General features: G+C 31.4%; 3 protein-coding genes across 5 annotated transcripts; 1 reads left to right on the forward strand and 2 right to left on the reverse strand.

Moving 5' to 3' along the window:
• Positions 1 to 7598: 7598 nt before the first annotated feature.
• LOC123200315 (zinc transporter ZTP29) lies at positions 7599 to 13812 on the reverse strand. 2 transcript variants are annotated; one of them, XM_044615470.1, is made up of 12 exons: positions 13464 to 13812; positions 12461 to 12519; positions 11963 to 12055; positions 11768 to 11857; positions 11553 to 11631; positions 10575 to 10630; positions 9710 to 9766; positions 9006 to 9046; positions 8581 to 8648; positions 8277 to 8333; positions 8071 to 8188; positions 7599 to 7933 (listed from the first exon to the last, which is right to left on the reverse strand). In XM_044615470.1, exons 1-12 carry the CDS (start codon positions 13525 to 13527, stop codon positions 7888 to 7890), a joined length of 828 nt encoding a protein of 275 aa, XP_044471405.1. In that variant the 5' UTR covers positions 13528 to 13812; the 3' UTR covers positions 7599 to 7887. The 2 variants fall into 2 exon arrangements, with proteins under 2 accessions (XP_044471405.1, XP_044471400.1); XM_044615465.1 differs by having other exon boundaries at positions 11553 to 11634; positions 13464 to 13809.
• A 3875-nt stretch (positions 13813 to 17687) lies between these two features.
• On the reverse strand, positions 17688 to 20277 carry LOC123209734. 2 transcript variants are annotated; one of them, XM_044627865.1, is made up of 5 exons: positions 20128 to 20277; positions 19194 to 19344; positions 18991 to 19087; positions 18476 to 18530; positions 17688 to 18386 (listed from the first exon to the last, which is right to left on the reverse strand). In XM_044627865.1, the coding sequence occupies exons 2-5, from the start codon at positions 19323 to 19325 to the stop codon at positions 18185 to 18187; spliced, it is 486 nt and encodes a 161-aa protein (XP_044483800.1). In that variant the 5' UTR covers positions 19326 to 19344; positions 20128 to 20277; the 3' UTR covers positions 17688 to 18184. The 2 variants fall into 2 exon arrangements, with proteins under 2 accessions (XP_044483800.1, XP_044483801.1); XM_044627866.1 differs by having other exon boundaries at positions 19194 to 19423; positions 20128 to 20249.
• A 2179-nt stretch (positions 20278 to 22456) lies between these two features.
• Positions 22457 to 25368, forward strand: LOC123208587 (serine/threonine-protein kinase Nek6). Its single transcript, XM_044626122.1, has 10 exons — positions 22457 to 22581; positions 22665 to 22731; positions 22877 to 23074; positions 23146 to 23190; positions 23289 to 23369; positions 23456 to 23548; positions 23916 to 24047; positions 24121 to 24194; positions 24285 to 24336; positions 24433 to 25368. Exons 1-10 carry the CDS (start codon positions 22457 to 22459, stop codon positions 25153 to 25155), a joined length of 1590 nt encoding a protein of 529 aa, XP_044482057.1. The 3' UTR covers positions 25156 to 25368.
• Positions 25369 to 26491: the final 1123 nt, after the last annotated feature.

Raw genomic sequence — 26491 nt, forward strand, 5'->3', positions numbered from 1 at the left:
TAACTGTGTTCATTTAATGTCTCTCTTTTTGTTTTATGCATTAACATCAACGTTAAAACATGATCTAATTGACTGACATCTAGAATAAAGTTTGTGTTAGTTTCGAGAGAATTAAAGATTTCATATATATTCATATTATCAAAAGCTATGACTATGCATGTTGATCATGATTAACTTACATGAAAGTAAAAATTGTAAAGTTGTGCACTTGATAAAATAAAACGAAGAGAGACTTTTCAATGCTAAAGGTGAGTTGAGAGTTCATATTCTTCTGATATTATACTTTCAACTGAAGACAAGTAACATGAAAGAGGTAAATATTGGTAAGGAGTTTTTGTTCTTCTAACGATAAAGAAGAGAAGTGTTGTGAGCTGTGCTTTTGTAGGGGAGTATATACACATAAATCAACTAATAAATGCATGGCCAGGACATGTAAATAAATATCTATGATGGATCCATGTGAGTGTTGTCAAAAATCTTGTCATAAAACACCTCCCTTTTGCAATGTCTAAACCAGTTATAACACATGGACACTCAGTGGTGTCAATTTGATGGTAATAGAATATAAGGAAAGGAATTTTGTGGGTGTTCTCATATATATATATATATATATGATTTTGAGAGAAAGCTCAGATTAATGCATCAGCTTTTTGTTTGTGTGCATTTGATGCCATTCTTTTTCTTGAGAGCAAGATAGACAGAACCTATACCATGTTTTGACATATAAATTAAATTATATAGAAATCAAATGATTAGCATGAGAGACAGAGAGAGATCAGAGCCCAATGAAGTGATGTATGAGAGTATATAAAAAATGCAATTAATAATATATTTTAGTTTTGTACTAGTGTTACACCATAAAAAATATTAGAAAGGAATGGATACTGGTAGCAGCTTTACTTCAGAGATCGATAATGAGAAAAAGAGTCAATGGGAGGTATTGAAATGTCATTTCAAGCTACATTTCACTCAGAGTATGAACAGTTAATTAGGTTGCTTCAGTGAGTGTCTTTTCTCGCTCTCTCTCTCTTCTCTGTTTAGTCTTTGATATATAGTTATTGGGGTTTCTATTTGTACGTTAAGATTTAACATAACAGTACAACATAAAGCTGAGTGATGAGTTCAATTATTATTATTATTTATGTTATATATTCTTTTCTTGTTCAACTTTTTTACAGTGAAGTGTCACAACAATTCATCATCACCATCTTTGATCCTTACTTATGACCTTTCACCTGTCAACTTATTACCAGCAGTAACACACCGGAACCAGATGCTTCCTTGTCTGCATCTTTCTTCTACACATAGGGTTGTAATCTTATCAACACTGATTTTAACTATTTTTGTTAGGGATATAAATAAATAAATAAATAAATAAATAAATAAATATATATATATATATATATATATATATATATATATTTATTATGCAATGATGATTATATAAGTGTTATTAATATAAAAATTATGTTAGGCGGAAACTCTTAAATCAAATAATAGAAAAATTATTAATACTGAAGTTTTATTATAAAAATAAGAAAAATTGAAAACTCTTTCTAATATAAAGCGCAAAAAGCATACAACCCTAGTCTCTCTTTTAAACTCTTCAAAATTATGTAAAACATGTAAATATAACATTTTTATATCCGTAATGAAATGGTCATTCTATTCAATAGAACACTTGTTTTGGGACTTTAGGTCATGGCTCCTCAAACAAGAGTAAGATCGTTTTTCTAGTCATTTAATATTCTACCATGATATTGAGATTTAGGTGAAAATTTGTGTTTCAATTTGAAACAACTGTTTTACTAATAGAACACCTATTTCAAAATTTGGATCATTGTATCTAAGAATCATCATTTTGACATGAAATCACAAACATGAATAAAACCAATTTGGGTCTTCAACATAATTCTCTGCCTCTTCCATAAAAACCCTTAAGAGAAAATTTCATCATTAAATACCAATTGAATTCAAGTAATGTTTGAACTTGCTAATAGGCAAAGGGTTGGTGAACATGTAAGTTGGATTGTCAATAGTACTATAACACCCTTTTCTAAACATATAAACTTTTACCTAAAATATATACTCAAAAAGACGTGCTAACTTAAAACTTTTTCATACAAATAACCAATGGATATTAAATGTATGGTAACAATTAAATCCCCACACACCAAAAAGGTAAATTCATCAATTCAAACAATATCAATGTTATAAAACAAATCAATCCAAAGGTTTCTGAACATCAAATACACATCCCAAGTGCATAAAAATAAATATAAGCTCAAATAAACATAAATAATAGCCAAGTTTTAAAATGACCAAAATGCCCCTACCTTATGCAACGTCCTGAGCTGATCAGCTAACTCCATTGTTGCTTCGTTAACCTACATACATGCAAAATCATAAAATGAACACTTGTCAATCTCATTGTGGTCATAGATTTAAGTGGTCTTTGACATTTATCAGTAGGTTTTACAAAGAGATCTTTACTCGTACTCGAGAGTAATAAACTCTTTTTTAATTCATCATAGCTTTCATACATTTTTTAATATAATCAATCACCACCGTTATGATAATATTTTCTCAAGGACTACGTTAGATTGGTGTTAAACTATACCAATTTATGTACAAGACAATCTAATGACTTTACATCAAAGAATCATATATATGATCGTTTATCAAAGTATATAAATGTTTCATAAACACTAAAGTTATTATCTATATGAAATTCTCTTGATGGATTAGTCTAATGAACATGTTTATTCAACATGCACTCATGTTTTGCACTTGGTTGTTAATAAACAATCTTGATACATAAGATTTGTCACTACAATTTGGTATGGTCATTCAATGTTATAATAATTCTAATCATATTACTTGTATCCCATATCCAAATAATATCAGAACTACAGACAATTCTAAAATGTCACCATGTGTGCATAAAAGATTCCACTGATCAATGACACACATTGATTCCTTTATCACAATTTTACTATTAAGGACATTTATCTAATTACAAATGTAAAATTATGATAAAGAATTGTCATTTTTATCGATGTAAATGTGATAAAAGTTATATATTAATATTAATATATCAATAAGATGATTAGCTTTAGAATATATACTCTAACACTTACAACCAACAATCTTTGTCTTTTCTAGAGGTTTCACAAGTATCCAAGTTTGGTTTTTTTGTAGGGATTGTGACAGGTTTTCTCCGGTCTTCCTTATCCCATAAGATTTGAGTTCTCATTTGACACTCAAGAGATGAAGATGCATCTCGTGAAACTGTTTGAGAAAATCAGTTTCCTTCAAACTTCCATAGCAATACTAATTTGTAAAAAAGTTGTCTAGGTCTCAAACCTTACAATTATCAACATGAAATTTTCTTTAAAAAATGTTTACACCTTTAATGCACGCAACAAAATAGAACAAATTAAAACATGTTTATTGCATTCTAAAAATCATAAGTACAATCAAACCACTAGGAAGTATGACCATTCAAACTTTGTTTGTGCCTTGTCATAGCCAACAAGGTTGAGTATATATAGTGAGCCTGAAAGCTATAATGTAGTCATATCTTTAAAAATTTTGCAAGTTGGATCTAAACTGGTAGAAAAGTCAAGACCATTTTGTTAAATGGTGTTGAAAACTTATGGGGTAAAGTAAAAATTCACAAATCCATAAGGTCTATGAGAAATTGCCAAGAAAAAATTTAGCTTAACTCAAAATTGAAGCCATTTTTGGGTTTCTTTTTTTTGTTTTTTCCATTTTCTTGAACAAAATCAAGAGAATAGAGAGAAAAGAAAAAATAGAAGAGAGCTCAAACCCAACACTTTTTTATAAAAATTTTCATATTCTACCAATTTTATTATCAACCCTAATTAACATTTAGAGGCAATAGAATTCACAATTTTTGTTCAAGATACAGCAAAGCAATTAATGAAGAATATGGTACCTGTCAGTGCTATACACTACTTCTCTAGATTTTCACATGAAAACAAATTTTGATGAGCTCCTGTACAAATGCAAAGTCAAATCGTGGGGTCTGTGTCGGTTATGAGATGGTGATATATTTTGATTTATTAGCAATGTGGAAAATGAGGCACTCTTGTTAAAGTTACTTTACGAAAACAATGTTTCCTTCTCTTTCTATTTATTTAATTATTTTGATATAGAAAAAATATCATATCTCTAAGAACTTCATTTCATTGGTATACATCGAGGCTAGAGAGCAACTTCCTTTTTTATTTTTTAATGAATAAAATTATTTATATAAATAAATTATACAATTTTTTTATATATAATCTAAGGTGATAAAATATAATTGGGTATGTGATTATTTTTTTTCTTACTTTAAAATTATTCAATTAAATAATACATCAAATTATATAATTAAATATATAAATAATATATTATTATATAATTTAATATTTTTTTATTAATAATTCAACATACGCATCACCAAATTTACTTTGACCTTGAAATTCATATTAATAAAAGCCTAACCATTGATGACATAATGAAGAAAGCCTCTAGATTTGATTGAGAAATCTCATCATTTTTATTTGACCAAACATTTTAAACATATATATATATATATATATATATATATATATATATATATATATATATATATATATATATATATATATATATATATATATATATATATTTTGTGATATTAATGTATCACAAGTAATTTTGAATCCCTACCCATTAAATTTATGAGTAAGCTATGCTGTCTACAAGATTTCTGGATAACTGTTAGTCCAATTGACACTTAATTCTAAACCATGTTATTTTTCAAATCATTTCATTTATATGTTAATCTTATTATAAATTTATTGCTTATAAAAATGCTTATTAAACAAATACTTAATTCAAATAGGCATGCATTAGAAAAGCAATATTATGTGCACACACTTTTAAATATATAATTTAGTATATATATGATATGTTATCATGTGATTGAGAGTTACTTTATCTTTAATTCAAAATTACTCAATCACATTACGATATATTATCTGTATACTTAATTGTGTATTTAAAAGTGTGAGCACATAGTTCTATTGAAATTGAGCAATATTATATGTACATAGTTTGAATACATAATTAAATATACAGATAATATGTTATCATGTGATTGAGTACTCAAAATTTTGGGGTTAAATTATGGGCATATTCAAATGAGATAGTTTGAGTTCAATCAGTGCCATTATGAACAAATTATTTCCTCTATTTTGCTTTTAAGTATAGTTGTTCTCTTTATCCTCCTCTAACCTTCCCCTTTCTTTCAATTCAACTTTGACAAATCCAATCAAGAGCTCACCTTTTCTATTATAAGCGAAAGAAAGGTCGAGACATCTTTAATCCCATGAGTCTCTTCATCAGATTTTTTGCTTCCTGTGACTTGTTAAGGATTTGCAATATTTCCCATAAAATTATGTTCATCATGATGTTTTCAATTCAATTCAAAAGGGAAAGTAGAGCAAATCAAAATAAAATATTTACAATGTTGAGCCTTTTTTTTTTTTAAATTATTGTGGTGAAAAAAAAGGGACCCCAGGGAAATGAGAATTGACAAGAAGCTTAGTCCTTGCAATGAAATGCCAAAACCATAGGCTAATAATATGAATCCTTAATCCCATCTTTACAAGTTAAGAAGGAGTGATGTATTCATATACAATAAATAGCCATTTTTTATATTCATATGAAAATTTTTTAAACAGAAAACATTCAAACTATGTAAATTTACTTTTAAGTACATATATGAGTTCATGTTTGATATATGACATCTTATAATTATATAATTTTAAATCAAAAATAAAATAATATTTAATCGTATGATAATATATATAAATACATATCTATTTATATATTTAAAATAGATATATATAATATTATTTACTATATTTACCCATTTCAGTTTTCACCTCAAGAAATGTGGCTTTTCCTGATGCAGCACATGGTACTTGTGCAGAATTTGAAATTTTCAAAAAAGAAATAAAATAAAAGTACAAGGTTCAAAATTATTACATGTTGCATTGTATCTGTGTGGCATAGAGCAGGTTTGGGACAAAAGTCACTTTCTATTATCCATTACAAGGCCATGACTTTACAATCTGTCCCTAGGGCTTGCTTTCCCTTCTCATTATTTTCCCACTTCGTAAAGTCTCTTTCATTCACTATGCTACCTCCCCTTGTCCTTGCCTCATTAATATATGAATATAGTACATTTACATGAACAGTTATGGATAAAGTTAATATATTGTAAAGCCCTAGAGGGAGATAATCAAACGGTACATTCAGAGGATTATGTACTTGGACCCGTCTTCAAAAGATAAAAAGGGCCCCCAAGTTTTTAAAAAAAAAAAAATGGGCTTTGTTGTTCAAGTAATTTTTTATTAAAATAAATAAATAAATGATTACATAAAAATATATTATTTAAAAGATTATTAAATATAAATTATTATTATTATATTTGATAAAATTAAAAAAGTATAAATAATTATTGTATTTGATTAAAAATAATAAAAGAATATTAAAATATTATTTTACTTAAATATCTTAAAGATTATTAAGTATAATTATTTTAGAATATTTTTTATGTTACTTATTATAATAATTAAAAATAATAATATTTTTACTTTTAAAAAATAATAAATAATGATAAAATAATAACAAAATCAAAATTAATTAAAAATCTTTTACTAACCAAGTATATTATTTGTTATATCATCTGGTAATAAAAAATTATTAAAATTTTTTATTATTAGATAAATCAAATAAAATAATATTAATAATAAAATAATAAACTAAAGACCCCTAAAGTGGCATGAAACCTAGCTACCGTGTCTGTAAAATTAAACCAATAAAAAAAGTTTCATTTTGTCTACCCCCAAAATCTTAAAAATTGGTACCAAATGCGAAACTTGTTATTTAGTGAATATAACCCTAAGCCCTCACCTAACAATGGAGTTCATAAGAAAAGAGGAACTCTTGGACCCATTACAAGGGTGGAAAAGGGATTTGATATTGAATTAAGAATGGAGCTAGATCACAAATGATTATAAACCCTAATATATAATTGACAAAAGCTCTAAACAAAAGTGAATTTAAGTCAAAAGGTTACAAACATTGAAAGTATGTAGTCATGTGCATTGAGAAACCGTATCATTACAATGTTTCAGGTAAGCTTAAAAAGATGCCCAGAGCAAAAGAAAAAAGTGGCTCTCAAAGGGTGCCATGTTGAACATGTGTGAACATTTAGAGATAGATTAAGTTCAATCCATTCAAGATATTGCAAAAACAATGTGCAGCAAAACCAGGATTATTTCTGAGAAATGAACAAACTTGAGCATTCTAAATACCTGTAAAAACAGTTGCCGTTGCAGAACTTCCCAGGCTTCGATCAAATGGGTTGTCAGGGTTTTCTGCAAAACCTTGAATCTAATAGCAAAAACCTTCCTAGCAGAAAAAGAATTCTCACGCAGTCAAATGTAACATGTTGGAAATTATTTTGTATCCCGAACAAGTTGTGTGATTGACAAATTTTGAAACAGCACAGATAGATCAATGACATGAAGGTCAACTGAGAATGACAAGAAGTTCATTGGATAATAAATGATTTTTTTGGTTCTTGTATTGTTCAATTTTTTAAGTTACATTTCAACGAAGCACAGTAATGCATAAGAACCAACATCCTTCTAAAAAAGCTACACCTCAATCTTTCGGCTAAAGATACACATCAGTTTATCATTCTAATCATCATTCTAACAAAGCTGAATATTAATACAGGGCCTTGATGCTAGTAAGAAAAAGGGGAATTTCTGGGAACCCATCGGCAAGGCTCAGGAATGTACAACACATCATGTGTAACAGCTACAAGCTCATATCTTTGGGCAGGCTGATTTCAAGAAAATATAAGCTGCAAAAGCAAAAAGGGGTCATACAAGAAGTATGTAGCTGCACTGAGAAAAATAAGCGATAACTGATACATACTATTGAAGTGATTTTCCTTCTTCTAAAAAAATCAAAACTCAGAGTTTCCATAGATTTACTTACCTTGCAGACATGAAAGCCATCCCAAAGAACACAGCTTTAACAGCTTGCTTCTGGCCCGCATAATCAAAAGCCAAAGGCAGCATTTCATGCAATGTTAGAAAAGCCATCACTCCACCAACTGCAAACATACATAAAAGGGAAGTCATAATACAACATAATAATTCTCTTTTGGCCAGTGATTCCGAGAAATTGATAGTAAAGCAAACCTGATCCTAGCAAGCCCTCAAGAATTTCAGGACTCAAGCTGCGTGGGAATAGGTAGGCTGCAATGCAAAGGAAACAACTTTCATGATAAGTGGCCTGGATAATTTTACAGCACTCTAAAATGTAAAATAATTTCAATGAAGGCATTAAAATTTCACCACTATTTAGATACAGAAGATATTTTTTATGGGCATGTCTCCTCAGGCAAAGCATTCAAAATTAAGATAATCAACAATATTGATTTTCAATTCCCCAATAGAGTTGTGTTTGGCAAATACATAGAGAGAAGAAAGATAGTTAACATACCTACAATTACAACCCCAAGAGGTTCAGCAAAACCTGAAAGTGTTGCCAATTTAAATGCCTGCCACTTGCTGAGACATGAAATTGAATTAAAGAGTTAATGACTAATCTTGTAGATTGACTCAATTTTTTTAAAAATAAAAATTTTGTCATAGTGTCAACAACACTGAACACAATAAACTTAGGAAGTAACTGACACACAACTTTTGAAAAAAGCCACAATGAATACTCTTCCAGGTTAGCATCGAGTGTTTGACTGTTTGGATGCTGAATATGTCAGAACCAACAAAGATATTCAACATGGGTCCAAATCAAGTTTGTTTTCTATCATGATTAGACCTTTAAATACAAAGATTTTATCCAGGTCACCAAAAATTAAAACACTCTAAAAAAGACTCGTGTAAATGATTCCCCCAGAAGATTCTCACCTCTGTGTTGCAAAATAAACAGGTAGGGCAACAGCAACACCCTGTAAAAGAAAACATGAATGCAAAACATAAGAGTATTACTCAAATTTAATTTTTCAACAAAAGAGAGTTTTAAGCATGGAATATCATAGCTGACAGGACAAATGCCAATTTCATGTGAAATGGTTTTGTTCTCTCATCCACACATTATCTGCAACTTTTACATTATAAAATTTCATAGGCATCAACACTCTTGAAAAGTGACCTGGAACTGGGCAACTCAATTAAAAAGTATTAGGCACTTCTTTGAAAGCAGGTGTGGAGATTTTCTATTGGACATGCTGTTATTAAAAGTAAGTAGGTCTCATGATAATGGACAGGAATAATATTTTAGCTCAGTGATGCCAGGTAGATGCCCGTGGAGTTTTATCGCCCAAGGGTTAGGCCTGTTTTTGTCTCATACAAAGTTAGCTGTGGGCAGAGGAAAGAAAATCAGATTTTGGAAAGACATTTGGAAATGAGAAAGTTTTTCACAATCTCTCTCCTAGGATTTATGGATTGTCCTCTAGCCAAGGCTTTTCCCATAGCCAACACGGTGGTGGACTTTTCTTCTCAATGGAGTTATTTTCCATGCAATAGTATGCAATGTAGCTGTATAAACTCTGAGATGCTCTGCAAGCAATGAACATATAAAAAAAAATATTACAAGATCAGTGAATATATACCTCAGGGATGTTGTGCAGAGCAATGGCCAAGGCCAAATTAAGACCAACACGGAGACCCTACAAGAGAAAGTGAGAAACATGACGAAAAATAAAATAAATAAACAGCTTAACCTACATAGAAAATCAGTCATGAAAAGCACTAGTGATTATCCAAATCATTAAATGAATATTCAAATTAGAATTTATCATAAATTCATTCACTTCCTAAAACAAATTAGTAGCTGAACTCGCATTTAAAATGGATAATATCATCATACAATCAAATAAAACTCGTTTTAAAAAACCACATGGAGCACTTTTAACAATTTTTTATATAGACTTTGCATTAAAGTATGAAGAGCTGTTTATCCACAACAAAGCAAAGTAAAAGGAAGCAACAAGTATTCTACCAAGTACAAGAAACTAGGACAACATTTGGTGAACCAGATATAATGATCATAGATAAGGAATTGCGAAAGCCATCCTAGTTCAGTGCCTCCAATTTGGCTCTCAAAGTTGCCAACAACCAATGGCATGATGTGGTGGTCATTGATAAGATGCTAGTGTCCTGGCCCCTGGTATGGATCATTGGCCGTAAATTTTTCTTTTATAATTTAACATTTTTACCTCAAACTAGATGAAAAAAATTATCCACTAAAAAGTGGATTGCCAGTCCACTGAATCGCAGAGTTGGTCATCCCGAAACATGTTCATTCATTTAAAAGAATACTTTGTTTTGCTATCATAAAATATGACAAGCTTCAAGCTCTCTTAAACACCACAACAACATCATCCTTCCACATATTTGAATATATTATTTGATTTATTCTCTAGAAAATTTACTAAATATTTGCACAAAAATATATATAAAAAAAAAAAGAAGTACCTTCATTGATCCAAGAAAAACAGCCATTCCCTCTGGAAAATTGTGCAAGCTTATGCCTATAAATCATAAAGAAAATGTTCATCAACTAAACTAATATAGGTAACTCCATATACCTAGCAAAATGCATTAAGTATCAGGAAAAAGGAGATTGTATTCCTTCTCCACTTAGTGAGAAGAATTTTGTAAATCTTTTGGAAGCTTTACATATGTATTTAGAAGAATTCTCAAATGAGGAATCAGTCCCTTTCAGAATCCACACTTCACTTCAACTCTCTAAGAAAGGATAGAATTGAGAGGAGTGTTGTTAGGTATTAATAATAATAATAATAAAGATAATATTAGATTCAATAAAATATATGATTAGGAAAATATATTTAAGATTAGGATAAGAATATAATAATATTTTTAAGATTAGGAAAAGATAAAATATTTGAATAATATTTAAATTTGAAAATTAGATAAAAGTATTATAAAGAGAGGTATTGTATTGGAGGGAGGGGAAAGTAATTTGATATTTGGGTAGCCATTTTTGGCTGATTGGGCAGGAAAGACACTTCTGTTTGCCTTTAGGAGGAGTTGGCACCTCTTGTCGCCAACACTATTTCTTTCAATATTAATAAAAATTGAGTTAGGTTCCTAACAAGTTTACTAATTATTTTCTTTCAGCCAATAGGTTCCTTAGAAAGTTGTGGTCTATACTTTAATAGATGTGGACAACCATGAGTAAGAATGGATTGTTATATATTTTCATATCATTTACTTTGGGATAAGACCCTTAATATCAACCAATTTAAATCATAAAAGCCTCTATCCTACTTTTTATAAAGAACTGTATGCGCTTATATTTGACACCAGATAAATCAAATATGCAGTCAATTACCAAACCTTAATTTCCAATTCCATGGCATGTGCAAAAACTTTATGCAATAATAAAACTCAGCCCAGGAAGTTTCAAATGTATTGACAATGTAGTCATACCAATAGCAGTAATGATGCCACTAAAGAGGACTTGCCGCCGATGCTTTTTCATTATGTCTTTGCCCCCATCGTCCCCATTCTTCTGTTCTCAAGCACAATGTCAAACTTTCAATATACCAATAAATATATCAGCAGAATAAAGAAGCATCCAATGCCAATTGTATAAGCAAGCATGCCATAAATAATCATTTATCTGGAGAAAAGAACTTCATAACCTTGTTACTTTTTAGATCTGAGCCTGGAGCAAGTGATGGTTCTGGGATGAAATTGGCAACAACAGCAAAGAAAATAACACCAGCAAAAAACTACATTGTCAAGAAACCATCATTTAATGATTAGACAATATTAATAAAGCAATGCAATGACAACTAAAGCATTCAAATTGATGAATATAGAAAGGCATAACTAACCCAAAGGTTGCCCTTTAAAAAGCCAATTGAGTTTATGGCATTATGAGCCAAATCTAGAAATGATATGCACAGCATGAGACCTGCGGCAAAGCCCTGCATGTGAGACAGCTAGAGCTTTAAGGTACATTTACCAGACAAAAAGAAAAACAGAGATCTCTGGAATTAAAATCAAAAGCCAAAAAACCAATATATGCTTATGGAAATATCTGAATTCATACAAAGTGATATTTGATCAATGGCCCAGATTTCTTTTTAGTTAAATATGAAGGTTCAAATGATTCAAATTAGTGGAATATTGGAATATGCTATAAAAATTGGCTAGAAGAGAGAAAACTGAGAATAATAGATATTCAAATAAGAAGACTATCATCACATGTCCCACAATGCGTCATTTTATAAAATGGATGGATACTCCCCCAAGTCACAAGTAACTATTACTCTATCAAAAAGGTTCAGCAATCTACAACAGCAATGGAGTGTTTAACCACAGTACATTACCTGTAAAAGCCCAAGCATCTTCAAATTGGGAGCTTGATTGAGAATTACAACAAGTGCACCTGTAAAAGCACCATGCATTATAAACAGATTTGCAATAATATCTTATGCACATCACTTCATCAACAAATAAGTAGGTAGTTAATCACATGAACAAGATACTCTGTCATGGTTAACATATCTTGTAAGAGAATAATTCTTGAATTGCAGACTTCCATGTTGAAAGAGAATAATTCTCAAATTCAAAACTTCCAAGTTAAGTCACTTGTTATATAAAGTAAAAATTCATAACAATCACATGACTTCGTTATTTTAAACACTGAAATGAAATGACAGGTAGAAACCTTCATTATACCTCACTCATTGATGCTGTATTCAAATTGTCAGAATTTGGATACAATAATATCATATCATAGACCATTGACTTAGTTATCACCATCATGGACGAAGGAAAGAGAACAGAAATTGTGTGCACTACTCAACCATCTGTTATCTAGTCATCCATGAACACCACCCCTCAAACTCATCCAAACCTTACTACACCAGATGTCTCTTTCTCATTTATATCAATTGAAACAAACCACAAACAATACTTATGGTCATGTGGTGATTGCCATGTAATTGTAATACAGATTCACCACCAAACTGTACTGTAGATAACGCTCTTGCGAACTAAAGGGACCATGGTCAAAAAGCAGGGAAAGGGGGATTAACTTAGTAATTTCCATTAAAACACATTTCTAGTTAATCACATTGTAAAGCTTCATTACCAAAGACAACAAAATAAACCTTTAAAACTATTGCAAACATAATTTGTTATATTTTGGCACCTCTACTTGTTCCTTGATCACACCTAAAGCCACCCATCAGAGTAGGAAGCTAGGAAATCGATATAACAACTAATTGAAACCATCAAGCTTCATAAAAACAGAGACTTTAAATGTACCCACAAGCAAATACACAAAGATAACTAAGCATCAAGTTTGATGAAGTAAAAAGCACTTACCTATAGAAGTACTCAATCCACCCACAAGAGACAAACCAAGAGCAACCACGACCTGAGAGTCCATTTCCAATCCTTTTGAAGATGTGGGGTACCCTCAACTCTCTCAAAAACCAAATTGGCGAACTGGGTATTGCGTTTTTATAGTAATTGTTCAGAGTTGAGTTAAACACAGGAAACGTGAACTGTCTGGGGAAGAAATGAATAAAAAGGGGAGAGATTGAAGAAAAGAAAGAGACAGTTTGATGGGCTGGTGCAAGTAATAAATGAAGTTTTTCCTCTGCAATCGGTCTATGAATTGAGTTTTTTCTTGTATTATACCTAACTTTTGCGGTTACTTTTTCTCAGTAATCGTCTTGGAATCAAATTTTAATAGTAATTTTTTTGTTTGGTTATGTCAATGTGCCTTTTCCTGAGCTGACAATAGCAAAGAAAACTAGACCGGGCCGCCTGCCCGCCCTCCTTCCCTCCCGGTTCATAAAATGAATCCGGTTATTTGATTAAAATTAAACAGTCCTTAAAGTTTGGCTTTTTTACTATTAGATCATATAAAATACAAAAGGCCAATAGACTTATTCCAACCTAACGTTTACTCCATTGTCAAACTCTCATCTGCTAAGTTTTGAAAGTCCAAATATATACCCGTCAATTATTAAAATTAATAAAATATGTTAATTTTAAGAATATAATTGTTATTTAATTTATAATATTAAAAAAAAATTATCTTATTTTTTCGTTTTAATTTTAAAAACTAACCATTTTTTTAACATAATTTTTGAAAAGTTACATTTTTTCTTTAGAATTTCATTCTTTTACCTTTCTTCATCAACAACCTTCTCTATCTCTAGCCAACTACATTTCCCCTCCTTAAAGAATGGAGGGCAAAACTAAAGATATCTCTCTTTGATTCAACGAAGATGATGGCAATCATCACACTTCAAAGACACATCTTTCTTCCTTCGATTAAGTTGATTAATTTCATAATTCGACAACATGAAAATTTTTTAATAAATTATTAAGATGAAAAATATTTTAGAAAATATACCAAGCAAATATTTAACATAAAACATATTTAAGCCACGGCAGTATTAATTTATATTTAATAATTATTTAATGATATTTAAACCAAATAATGTATTAGTATTATTTTATTACTTTTCATTAAAAAAATAATATACATACCAAAACTTCTAAATAATCTTCAACTTAATCTATTTTTATAGTTTTTTTTTTAATTTTTGGTGATAAAAGATTATTCAAACCAAATATACTTATATGTTTAAATGCAAATTCAAGGATGACAGTCTTCGAACTTGAGAACTTTCTTGACTCACTTTCACTTAGATCTCACACATTATTTTTCTAGGGTTTCACTTGGAAAAGAATTTTTCATTAATTCCATTTGATATATTGTTAAGTATTGAGATATAAATTGATGTAAGAGTGTAAAGGGTTAGATTTAAAAAGAAAAAAATAGCCAGGAATTTTGCTTTTATCAATGGGATGATTAAGTTATTTCTCAATCTTATTAGGAATAAATCAAACTTTACAAAAAAAAAAAATTTCTCAATTTTAAGTACATATTTTTGTTGACTCCCTAATTTTTTCAATAAAAACCTTAAGGTATGACAAGTTAGGCCCCTCCATTAGCCATGAATTCTATTTTAACGGTTAAAATCGACTTTTTTGCCTATAAGAACCCAGATTGACTAAGGAAAATTTAGTACTTTGTTATGTTATTCCCAGACCCAAACTAGTTAATCCAAGATTTTTTCATACAAGGGAAGGAGTTTATGTCATTTGAACTCTGGCCTTTCACGAGTGAGCTATTTCACTTCATCATTTAAGCTAATACTTCGGGTCGAAATGAACATTGATTAGAGACAGATGATGATTTAAAATGTGGGATAGAGAGGGTGGCTTCTAACATTTTGGGGGTCTTTCTGATATTTTTAAAACTAAAGCGAAGTAACGGCAGGTAAGCCTTGGTTTTGTAATTTTTTGTTAATTTTATTTTTGTAATTATTTCTAATCCCTCGCAAGGTTTGAGAAAACATTACCAAAACCCTTAATATACGAAAAATCATCAAAACCTCCCCTTAGATTTGAGAAGATCGTCGTCTACCTCCTCCATTGACTATGTCGAGATGAAAGATTTCAGAGGAGATAAACCCTAATATCATATGGGTAACCGATGATTTCTAATACATATGAGTCTTGCTAATATTCGTTAAACCGTCAGGGAGGCAAGAAAAACTCAGCCTTGTTTTTATAATTCCCTGAGAAAAAGTTGACAATCACTTTCATACCAGTGCAAATATTATGAACTATAATTTCAAAAGATAACACACTACATTAATGAATTAAAGTAAAAAATTTTCGATAAAAATAAATAAGTAATAACCAACTTACATTATATAAAAAAATAACATCAAATCCCTAACCAAAAATTAGGGAAACTTAACAACGTGATATATTCTTACTACAAAAGCAAAGCAATAACAGAGAACAATAGTGAAGAGCAAACTAATCCACCGGAAAGCATCACCGCCACAGCAGCCCGGCTGTCCATGCTTGGTGCCGGCGCCGGTGCCAGCTCGCTATGCTGTGCAGTCACTGCAGCAGCTGTGAGAACCAACAACGAGCAGAAAACGAAGCTCACAGCTCTGCAAATGCTAAAGTGCACCATTTCTGAAGAGAGTTAAGATTGAACTTGATATTTTAATTTGATATTTTTTTTAAATTTTCGATTTGCGTTGTTTGGGCTGCGTGAGCTCGTGCTATTTATAGGCGTCGAGGTGGGGCCCACTGAGAGAAATGGACATCAGCTTCCTGGTCCCCGTAACGGCTACATGCCTTTCTGATTTAGAATCATGACCGTTGACATATAAGCTTTCATAATTTTGACGGTCTATAGTTGACGATACTCTTGAGGAATAGGGGATCTTTAGTTCATGACAAGATTTTGAAACCGAACCGACGTAACAGCAACGAGGACATGTTAGGAGTGGACGTAGTTGAAGGAGAGGAGAGAGGTGCAATAGGGGTATTTTTGTAATTTTAAAGTTTGCAAGGGAAAAATAATTATGATTAATGAATAGTTGAGTATGATTCATTAAGGTAGCAATAGTGGCTGCTTTAATTGAAACTAGCCGTTGGATCCAACGGTCATAGGAGAAATGTCTCTTCCTCTTTAAATATTTTATCTTATTCACTTTCATACAAACGTACGCGTTTCCAAATAATCGGACAAATTCAAATTATAGATAAATTTAATAATTTTAAAGAGATTATAAATTAAATAAATATATATGATTGTTATATCAAATTTAAGAAAATAATTTACATCAAAGATGTAATATCATTTTTAAATTTTATAAAATATTAAACTTTTTTCATCAAATTTTTATTAAGTAACACTATACCGAAAGCTATTATTGTAAATATTAAATCATAATCATTTAATTATTATTTTTTATTTATAAAATTCCTAACTTTTAGGATCTCAGGTTCCAATTATACATGGTTCAACCTTAATCGGTTAATTGAATTTTCTTGAAAAGCCAATGAATAAGAGCCACTAATTAAGTTGATAAACATAGGTAATTTTAAGTATTATTATTATTATCTAATTAAGGATTAATTATCATACAATTTAATAAATGCTTTTGTGAGTCATATTAATAACTAAATTAACCTCACAAAACTACAATTAGCTGCCAAGTGTGACTAATTACCTATTATTACCATACCCTCCGCCAGCTTTTTCTCAGTCGAATTCATCCACAGAAACCTCAAAAAATCAGACAAATTCTCAACAAACTCCTCTTATATAACCCCTCATCACCCCATAGTTCTATTCAGGATTGCACATAGAAAAAACCCTTTACTCGCTTCTTCATCTCCAAGGCTGCCCGTCTTGGGTGATTCGATCTCATTTTCGAGTTCTGTTTTACCAAATTTACTCAACTTTCACCATGGATATGAAGATGTTTTTATGTGCTATCCTCATCCTAGCTGCTTCCATGACCTCAACCATGGCCTATGATGCTCCTGCACCAGCTCCTGCACCAGGAGATGCTCTTACTGAATCAGCCGCAACCATGCCTGTTGCTGGATCCTTGGTTGGCTTTTTTCTATTGTCATTCTTGGGCATTCTCTTTAAGTAAATAGATAGAGAATACAGAAGATGAAAAAAAATGCAGAGCGAAGGATAAATTCACTCACCTTTATGATTCTTCTGGTAGTTGAATGGTCAAATTCTCTATGATTGTAATACATCAATAAAATCACCTTCTTATCCATTGATTTTACACCACTGAATTGTTGAACTACATATATTATAAATCATCTCTGATACGAATATATCATTCTGCAACTTTCTGCATATGACCAACTTCTCATCCCCTCCTTTTTTCAGTCTCTGACTCAATCTTGTGTGTTAATTGTGTGCAAAGGCAAAAAAATTATCAGATATTATGCAGAAAATAATAATAATGTCAGATGATCAATCTATATTGTAAAGACAAGTAAAAACCAGCCTCAAATTTAATTGGCATTATGCAGAATTTTATATTTGAAACCGGAAATACTGGTTCTATTGAAAATTGATGAAGCACAATGTAAATAATATTATTCCATCAATCTATATTGTAAAGAGAAGGTTTAGAGGCTTTCCTAGTACTTGCAAACCTATGGCATGTATCAAGCTGTGTATCCAGTTTTCATACATCCTGTTCGGAGTCCGATTGCTCTCCTAAAAGAAATCTATCGGCTGCTGTTTGTACTCCTTGGCTGGCTCGAATTTTGGGCTTCTTGTTATCAGAATCCTTCTCCATGAAATGGAAACCCATTCTAGACCTGTACTCCCCAGTTCCTAGGCAACGGGAGCAGTAGCCGAGGCCACTGCCACCGCAAGTTTTGCACCTGTAAATGGTTGTGATTTGGCATTATTGTCTGAGAACCATGCAGTTTACTAATGAAATATAGGTAACAAAAATGATTCAATAACACACCATTTGGGCCATTCTCCTTTAGGAAGCATTGCTAGATGGACGTGGTTTGTCCTGCCTACAATATCACCGTATGTTAAAAACTAATTTATGTTTTTAGTGGAAAATCACAGAACTTAGCAACCAGTGAAAACTGAAACAAATCAAACACAAATAAACCGATAATTGAATTACTAAACATCATGATTAATTGTCAAGATTCAACAAGTTGACTCCCTTTATTATTCTTTTGGATTAAATATCACTACTCTATGTAATAATAGGAGAAAAATACAAGGGAAGGAATAACCCTGCTTTCCTTTCATCAATACAAAATACAAAGGGAAATACTTCTTTCTTTTGTTCCTTCTGAATTTCCTTCTCTTTTCCACCAATTGAGTATCAGTGAACATAAACTAAACATGGAGTATGGACTAGTAGACTTTTTATAACTATTTGGCATTTTTATACAAATTAGGAGAGCAAAAAATTACTTTGGCATCAAGAATTCAACATAGTAAAAGCGATAGAGGAGAGACCTTTTCCATAACAGTGAAAGCAATCAACTCGTCCGGTACCTTGGCAGACAACACATGGTGGATCTGGCTTTTTCCTTACATGTTTCCGAACATTTGACTGCAACAAACAGCATAAATTAACAAAATAAAACATGTCACTACTATTAGTACTGATGGCTATTTCTACTATTTCTAAAGATTTGTGAGAAAAGACAAGTTTTTGCCTCAGTTCGAACCACCCAAGATGGTTTAGAGATGAAGAGAGGACGAGAAGCCAACGGAGCACCATTCAACTTATCTTCTAACTCAATGCCTGTTACTGGAGTCGGTGTTCCCATCTTCGATACCGTCAACATATTTGTCCTGGCTCAGACTCTGCAACAGTTGAATAGCTTTTGGTTGGTGCAATCGATGTTATATTGGATTTCACTTTGAACTTCGTCTTAATGCATTTCTTGCATTGTTCACAATTTAGATATGTCATATGTGATGCAACGGGACCTATGTAAACATGTCAAAAAAACAACTAGGTTGACTTGCCAACTAGTCGACAAACATTGGATTGGTTAAATTTTCTCAAAAGTTCTCCATTACCTCTTTCATTTCATACATCTCATCATGATCCTCATTCTTACTATTCATATCATAGGATTCTTGTATTCCTACCACAGATTCATCATATCAACTACACCTAAGGCTCAGAAGATTGAATCTTGACACTTGGATGCAACAAATATAACAGCTTCAAAATCAACTAAATTTTTTGCTCCATCTCTTCTAAGTTCTAGGTAATCAAGGTCCACAGCATTGAGCTACTAAGGAATTACAGAATAAAGAATTCTGAAATGTTTGAACTTGGAAATTTCAAGAAACCTAAAAATTTCATGTCATCTTAAACATCACCTAAAGTTCAATAGAATAAAAACCCATTGAGAAAATAATGAACTCAAAAACCCAATTCAAGAAAACAACTTCACAGATTATAGTCAAGAGTCAAAACTTAATTAAACCAACTACTTCAGAAAGCAACTAAACAGTTACTATACACACACAGACACACGTAATGATTCAACTCAAGAAAATTTCAAGCTTTAGGTTAATGGTGTTGTAGAGTAATCAATTGAACACAAGAAATGGAACACTTAAAGAGAAGCTGACCTGGGTTCTCTATTGGAGTAGCTCCGAGGAGAAGGATGGAGATAAATCTTCGAGAGAGTTGAGGCAATTTAGAGCCAAGGGGAAATATTGGATATATGCTTTGTCAATGGTGGTTGGCAAATATATTTTAGGGGTAAAAGAAATTATTAATTATGAATAAGAAATATCACATCTTGCCTTTATTATAAAATTTAAAATTAAAATTAAAATTAAAATCAAGACATCTTCGCATTTCTTTCCTATGAATTCAAAATTATAAATATAACAAGAAAAAAAAATTAGATTTTCCCTATGGTAAAATTATGAATACAAAAACGAAAAAATAATTTTATTTCCAAATTAAATTCATTAAATTATTACTTAAAATATTTCATAATAGTATGAATATTAATATTTAAATTAATATATTTTTCCTTGTAAACGTAAAAATTTATTTAAAGTATATATTTAAAATTTAATTAAATATATTTGGATCTGATTTTTGATTAAAAAAGATACATGAGTGAATTAATTTTCCCACTCAAGGTTTGATCTAAAAACACTTTATCATCCAAAACCAAAGTCTATTAAGGGAAAAAAAACAATAGAAAGTAAGATTCTCAATTTGATATGTTAATCAATAGTTTCAAAATTGATAGTTACACCCAAAATAATTTAATAGAATTTAAAACATAATAAATTGGAGATGTAAAAGTTATATTACAAACTATTAGAGTCATAATGAATTTTCAAAATATATGATAGTTAAAAAATTGACAATTCCACCTCTAAAAAATCAAATTAAACACAACAAATTAGAGATTTTGATACAATGTAGCAAATTATTGGAGTCATAATAGTATTTCCAAAATATAGGGGACTAGTTGAATTTGTCAAGTTTCACTTTTTTCGTCATTTATGAATGGAAAGTTTTCTACTTGCATTTTGAGTTGACTTGTATGTAAATGATATATCAAATTATTTTATTCAATCCATATGGCTAATCACTGTATAATGACTAATCACCTTTTTAGTAGGGATGACAATGGGTTAGGTGGGAGATGAATATCCAAATTTTCATTCTTGTCCTTATCCCTATAGAGAAAACATGTTGTTGTTTTTGTCTCTTCTCTAATACAAGGATAATGAAGAATCTCTATCCTCTTCTCACAGAAAAAAAAGCTCTCCCCTTCCTCTCCTTGTCCTCACAAGAAAAATTCCCTTCCCCTTCCATTTTTTATTTTCATTAAAAAATAATAAAATATTTATTAAGTGTAATGTTATATTTATAATAATTCAAAATTTTTTAAAAATAATTTAATATTTAAAGGTTTAGGGGATATGTAGAAGAGAAGACGGATCAGAAAAATATTAATTTCTATCTCCACTCTATCCTTGATTATAAAATTTTAGTTATTTTTATTCTCATTCTCATTCTTATCCGAAAATTTCTTTTATATATAGAAAGGACAGGCTCAAAACAGTACTTGGAGGGCCAATTGCCATCCTTATCTTTGGGACCAATTTTATGAGTTTGACCGCAAAAAAAAAAAAATGTTATTAACTGACTTTTATAAACAAAGCAACCATCTTGGGGTCAACGGGTTGTTCACTTGTCATCAACCTGAGAAAGACTTACTGGTAATGGTTGGTGATCCATTTCAACTAGGCTTCCAAATGACTTACCTAACTTTTATAAATGACCAGAGAGACTTCAATGAACAAAATAATTTCACATACAAGTCGATTTGATAATACATAAATGCTGTGATACATTAAATTATTTCATCCTATTATATTTATATATTTATTCAGGATTAGAAGTTCCACACATTAAACAAGGAGTATAATCAATGCAAAGAGCTCTGTGAACCAATCGATTTCTTGTATATGGAAATTCTGCAACAACGTTCTTTATACATAAATATAAATCTTTTGCTGTTGAAATGCGTAGAAGACATAAGATTTTCAGTTAAGGAAGAAAGGGGCATACCAACCACACATGGTGGCAATGATTTTTCTGCAATCTGAAACTCCAAGCAAACTTTACCTTTAATAATTTTTACACTTGGTTGGCATACCTGCACCGTACCCTTTTGCCTTTTTTTTACTTTTCTTTGTTTGCTTTTTCTTCCCTCCTTTTTCAAGTCAAAACCCAATTTTATTCTTCGAAGAATTTTCCCAGGAAAAAACTTTCCTGTGAAAGTCTTATTAATAGTCCCCCTTTGTTGTGTCACCATAGAATTTAATGCTGCACGTAGTTCCCCGTGGGTCTTCCCTGATTCGTATTTAATTCGATTTAATGAGGGGGTGATCTTGTGGTTAAGGTTAGTAGTAGTGCCGTTGTGACATGGTAATGGAGATCAAGCGGGATGAAATGGTGTCGAAGATGGAGGATTATGAAGTATTGGAGCAGATTGGGAGAGGGGCTTTTGGTGCTACTTTTCTAGTTCTTCATAAATCTGAGAAAAAGAAGTAAGAAAATCAATTATTTACTCTTGATGCCATGTTTTGATAAAAAATTATATCATCAGTCAATTATTATTGTATTTTTACAGGTATGTGTTGAAGAAGATTCGTTTAGCAAAACAAACAGCAAAGTTCAAGCGTACTGCTCTTCAAGAGGTTAATTTTCTGGGCCTGTTTCCTTTCTGTTCATCAACAGTTTCATTGAACTTTCGTTTGTTCAAGCATGATTGTAGTTGCTAAATTAGGAGCATAGAAGGGGTGTTGGAAAGACCAAATGAAAGAGATTTATTTGTGTTTGTAGATGGATTTGATAGCAAAGCTGAAGAACCCATATATTGTGGAGTACAAAGATTCATGGGTTGAAAAGGTAATTCAATTTTCTCCAGAATTATCAACCACACAGGAGATTGGTGAACATATTTTGATTGCTTGTATGATTTCATGTTTTGCAGGAAACCTCCGTGTGCATTGTGACAAGTTACTGCGAGGGAGGAGACATGTAAGAGCTCTCTTTTTCAAGTGTTGGTTATTTCTTGCTTATGCAAGCTCAATTTTCTTGTAATCATACAGGGCTGCCATGATAAAAATTCTAGAGGGAAAATTCTACCTGAAGAGGTAATTAAGAAACTAGAGTGCTTCAAGATTTAAGTTTAATATATAACATGATAGCTTTTTGTCTAGCTCCACAGTGAGTTCATTCTTCTCTTCTTCAGAAGCTCTGCAAATGGCTGACTCAGTTGTTGCTGGCTGTGGACTATCTTCACTTGAATCGTGTCATTCACCGGGATCTTAAAGTATGTATGCCTACTTAGTTTTTACCTGATAGAAGACGATAATCATGATTTGAAAGTTGAAGTGATTTTCATTTTTGTAATTGCAGTGTTCCAACATATTCCTTACAAAAGAAAATGACATAAGGCTAGGTGACTTTGGACTAGCAAAATTGCTTAAACAAGATGAACTTGCTTCTTCGGTAATGGATGCCCTTCTTTTTTAATCCTTTGGTCTATCCTGTGATTTGTGTAAGACATAGGTATTCAACTCGAAATACTAATCTTAATTATTTAATATGGTACATTTGAGACTCGAAAAATCCCCTCTCAGATGAGAACTCAAGCAAAAAAAATCTTTAGAGGGGATTTAATACAGGAAGTGTCTTTGTAAAAGAAGTTGTGATGCCAAAGTTTGAGTGATTCTAATCTTGCATTCAATCAATCTTTTGTAGTGAAGTAGTACTCATATAGCAAATGTTTATTTTCTCTTGTTTGCCAAATATTCTTCGATTGTTCCTCATAAAAACTACTTCTATAAGTTGATTTCACATGTTTATATCTATGCAGATTGTAGGCACTCCAAATTATATGTGCCCAGAGCTTCTTGCTGATATACCCTATGGCTACAAATCTGATATTTGGTCCTTAGGTTGCTGCATATTTGAAATTGCTGCACATCAACCTGCATTTAGAGCTCTTGTAAGTATGATTGGTTTGGCTGCAACTTCTTAATCATCAGCCAATTTTAATCTGTTGAAATTTTATGAATCAGGATATGGCTGGACTTATAAGCAAAATAAACAGATCCTTCATTTCCCCACTGCCAACTGCATATTCGTCATCTTTGTAAGTATATCATGAAACTACTCTGTAATTAAGATACTAATGTATTATGCACTATGCACATACTAATTATGGGAAGCTTTTGGACTTCAGAAAAAGATTGATTAAGAGCATGTTGAGAAAGAACCCAGAACACAGACCGACAGTGAGTAAAAATAGGCTAACGCTGTGTTTTAACATCTTTGTAAATGGAAATGATAATGTGTGTGAAATGATTTCATTTCAACGTGCCATATTTTAGGCTGCGGAGCTTTTGAGGCATCCCCATTTGGAACCATATGTTGCTCAATGCCACAAGCTATCTCCTGTGTTTCTCCCGATAAGGTCTGAGCCCGGCTGCAAGGATAAACCAAAAGGAACAGGATTAGCTAGCAAACTTGACATTGGAAAGGAAACAAAAGTTGCGAAGGCAACACCAACAAGGGAGATATGCTTAAATTGTCATGCAAATGATCCAAAATCTGACAATAAGTTGGAGAGTATACAAAAAGAACTGCCAGTTATTATAGAAGTTGACACACAAGGTGTGCAAACTGATCACAGAAGAGCATTAGAATTGAGGACGATTTACAAAGATGAACAAAATGCAGCACATTTAGAAAGAAGTTTACCAGCCTGTAAAACACTGCAAGCAAGAAAAGGCGATATTCATGAACTAATTGGAGCCTCTAGCGACTCACTGATGAGTACAATAACGTTTCTGCAGAGCGAGGAGAGGAGGCTAAAGCAGGATCCTCAGAGCCAGCAAAGAGCAGAAGCCCTGGAATCACTGCTAGAGATATGCGCAAATCTACTTCGACAAGAAAAGCTGGAGGATCTTGCTGGTGTATTAAGGCCATTTGGGGAAGAAGCTGTGTCATCAAGGGAGACTGCAATCTGGCTGACAAAGAGCCTAATGAATGCCCACAAAAATGGTAATGGTGAACTTAGAAACTCTGAAAGTGAAATTAATAATCCATACTAATTAGTCATGTAGCTCCACATCACAGATGAGATTTATGCTAGCACGTTAATTAAAGCCAAAGAGTTGTAAAGCCTTCAGTTATATCCCAGTTTTTTTAATATAATGTTTTGCATTCAGAAACTAAACGCTCGAATCCACAAATAAGTTATTTATGTTGGTTGATTAGCGTTTCATACAAGTTATTTTATATTCAATTACAAGAATGATTGTGCAGATTTGAATGCAATTCTCTTCCTTCTGTATGTTTTTAATTGAAGTAAAGAATGAAGAATAGCACAACGGAGGCACCAACCTCCGCCCAGCAAACGGGGCAAGGCTACATCTGTTTTGCCGTCAAAAAGTTTCTTCATAAGTCAACTTTCAAAGTTCGGCCAGATACAACAATTAGCAGACAACAACTAAACAATTCTTCAGTCCAAAGCTCACAACTTAGTGGAATTTTGAGGCTTAGACATCCCGACTGACAACTAGTGACTAGACAACTCTGATGACACAGCTGATAAAGTACAAATTCTATTCAAGACATGATTATAATTACAACCTTATTAGAAGAGGGTTTCATCCCTTATACAATATAACACTTTTATAATAGTTATCCAGTAAAATATTAAAAGAAGAATTCATCTCAATCATACGATATAACACTTTTATAATAGTTATCCAGTATAATATACACTTTTCTTATAAACAAGACGTAGTTACGTAGATATAATTCTTTTTCATTTAATTTAAATTCCAAATTAAAATCCCTAAAAAAATTTGAATATAAAAGGGGGAAGATAGAGGAAGAGGGAGAAAGGAGACAACGCTTTAAAAATCATTAAAATTTTGTATTATTCTTGTACCATGCTAAATAATATTATTCAAAAACTAATTATTGACTGCTAATTTTATTGCATAAATCAATGCCTAATAAGGTGTTATAAAGGTCCAAAAGTCTTTCGTAATGAATAGGGACTCTTACCTTTCTTCGGCCCAAAGGAAATCCAATGCCTTACATATTTCCAATTGCAATTTTTCTTGTGATTAAATTTCTAATTTCTTTTGCATTATATTTATCTATTTGCATTGAAGATTTCAACCTCGTTGGATAAGACTCCCCATATTTGACATTCTGGATTCTGAAGATTTCATCACCACGGGATAAGATTGATTGAGTATATTTGATAAATGGAATTTAGATTACAATAAAATTATATATATTTATTTTAAATATATAAATATATATATATATATTTAAATATATTATTATATGATTAGAATAATTTTGAATTAAAGATAAAATAATATTTGATCATATAATAATACATATTAATATATATATATTTTTGTACTA

Source organism: Mangifera indica, chromosome 2 (assembly GCF_011075055.1).
Source record: "Mangifera indica cultivar Alphonso chromosome 2, CATAS_Mindica_2.1, whole genome shotgun sequence".
NCBI lineage: Eukaryota > Viridiplantae > Streptophyta > Magnoliopsida > Sapindales > Anacardiaceae > Mangifera > Mangifera indica.

What these genes read in the sequence shown, in the direction of transcription:
- LOC123200315 (XM_044615465.1), bottom strand. Translation starts at nt 13,527, where the DNA reads ATGGACTCTCAGGTCGTGGTTGCTCTTGGTTTGTCTCTTGTGGGTGGA. An exon ending in AGATGCTTGGGCTTTTACAG is followed by an intron (nt 12,056 to 12,460) that starts GTAATGTACTGT and finishes TCTCACATGCAG; the next exon opens with GGCTTTGCCGCAGGTCTCAT. An exon ending in TGGCATCATTACTGCTATTG is followed by an intron (nt 10,631 to 11,552) that starts GTATGACTACAT and finishes TATGATTTATAG; the next exon opens with GCATAAGCTTGCACAATTTT.
- LOC123209734 (XM_044627865.1), bottom strand. Translation starts at nt 19,325, where the DNA reads ATGTTGACGGTATCGAAGATGGGAACACCGACTCCAGTAACAGGCATT. An exon ending in CTTGGGTGGTTCGAACTGAG is followed by an intron (nt 19,088 to 19,193) that starts GCAAAAACTTGT and finishes TGTTTGTTGCAG; the next exon opens with TCAAATGTTCGGAAACATGT. An exon ending in CTTTCACTGTTATGGAAAAG is followed by an intron (nt 18,531 to 18,990) that starts GTCTCTCCTCTA and finishes GTGATATTGTAG; the next exon opens with GCAGGACAAACCACGTCCAT.
- LOC123208587 (XM_044626122.1), top strand. Translation starts at nt 22,457, where the DNA reads ATGGTAATGGAGATCAAGCGGGATGAAATGGTGTCGAAGATGGAGGAT. An exon ending in AGCGTACTGCTCTTCAAGAG is followed by an intron (nt 22,732 to 22,876) that starts GTTAATTTTCTG and finishes TTGTGTTTGTAG; the next exon opens with ATGGATTTGATAGCAAAGCT. An exon ending in TCATTCACCGGGATCTTAAA is followed by an intron (nt 23,370 to 23,455) that starts GTATGTATGCCT and finishes TTGTAATTGCAG; the next exon opens with TGTTCCAACATATTCCTTAC.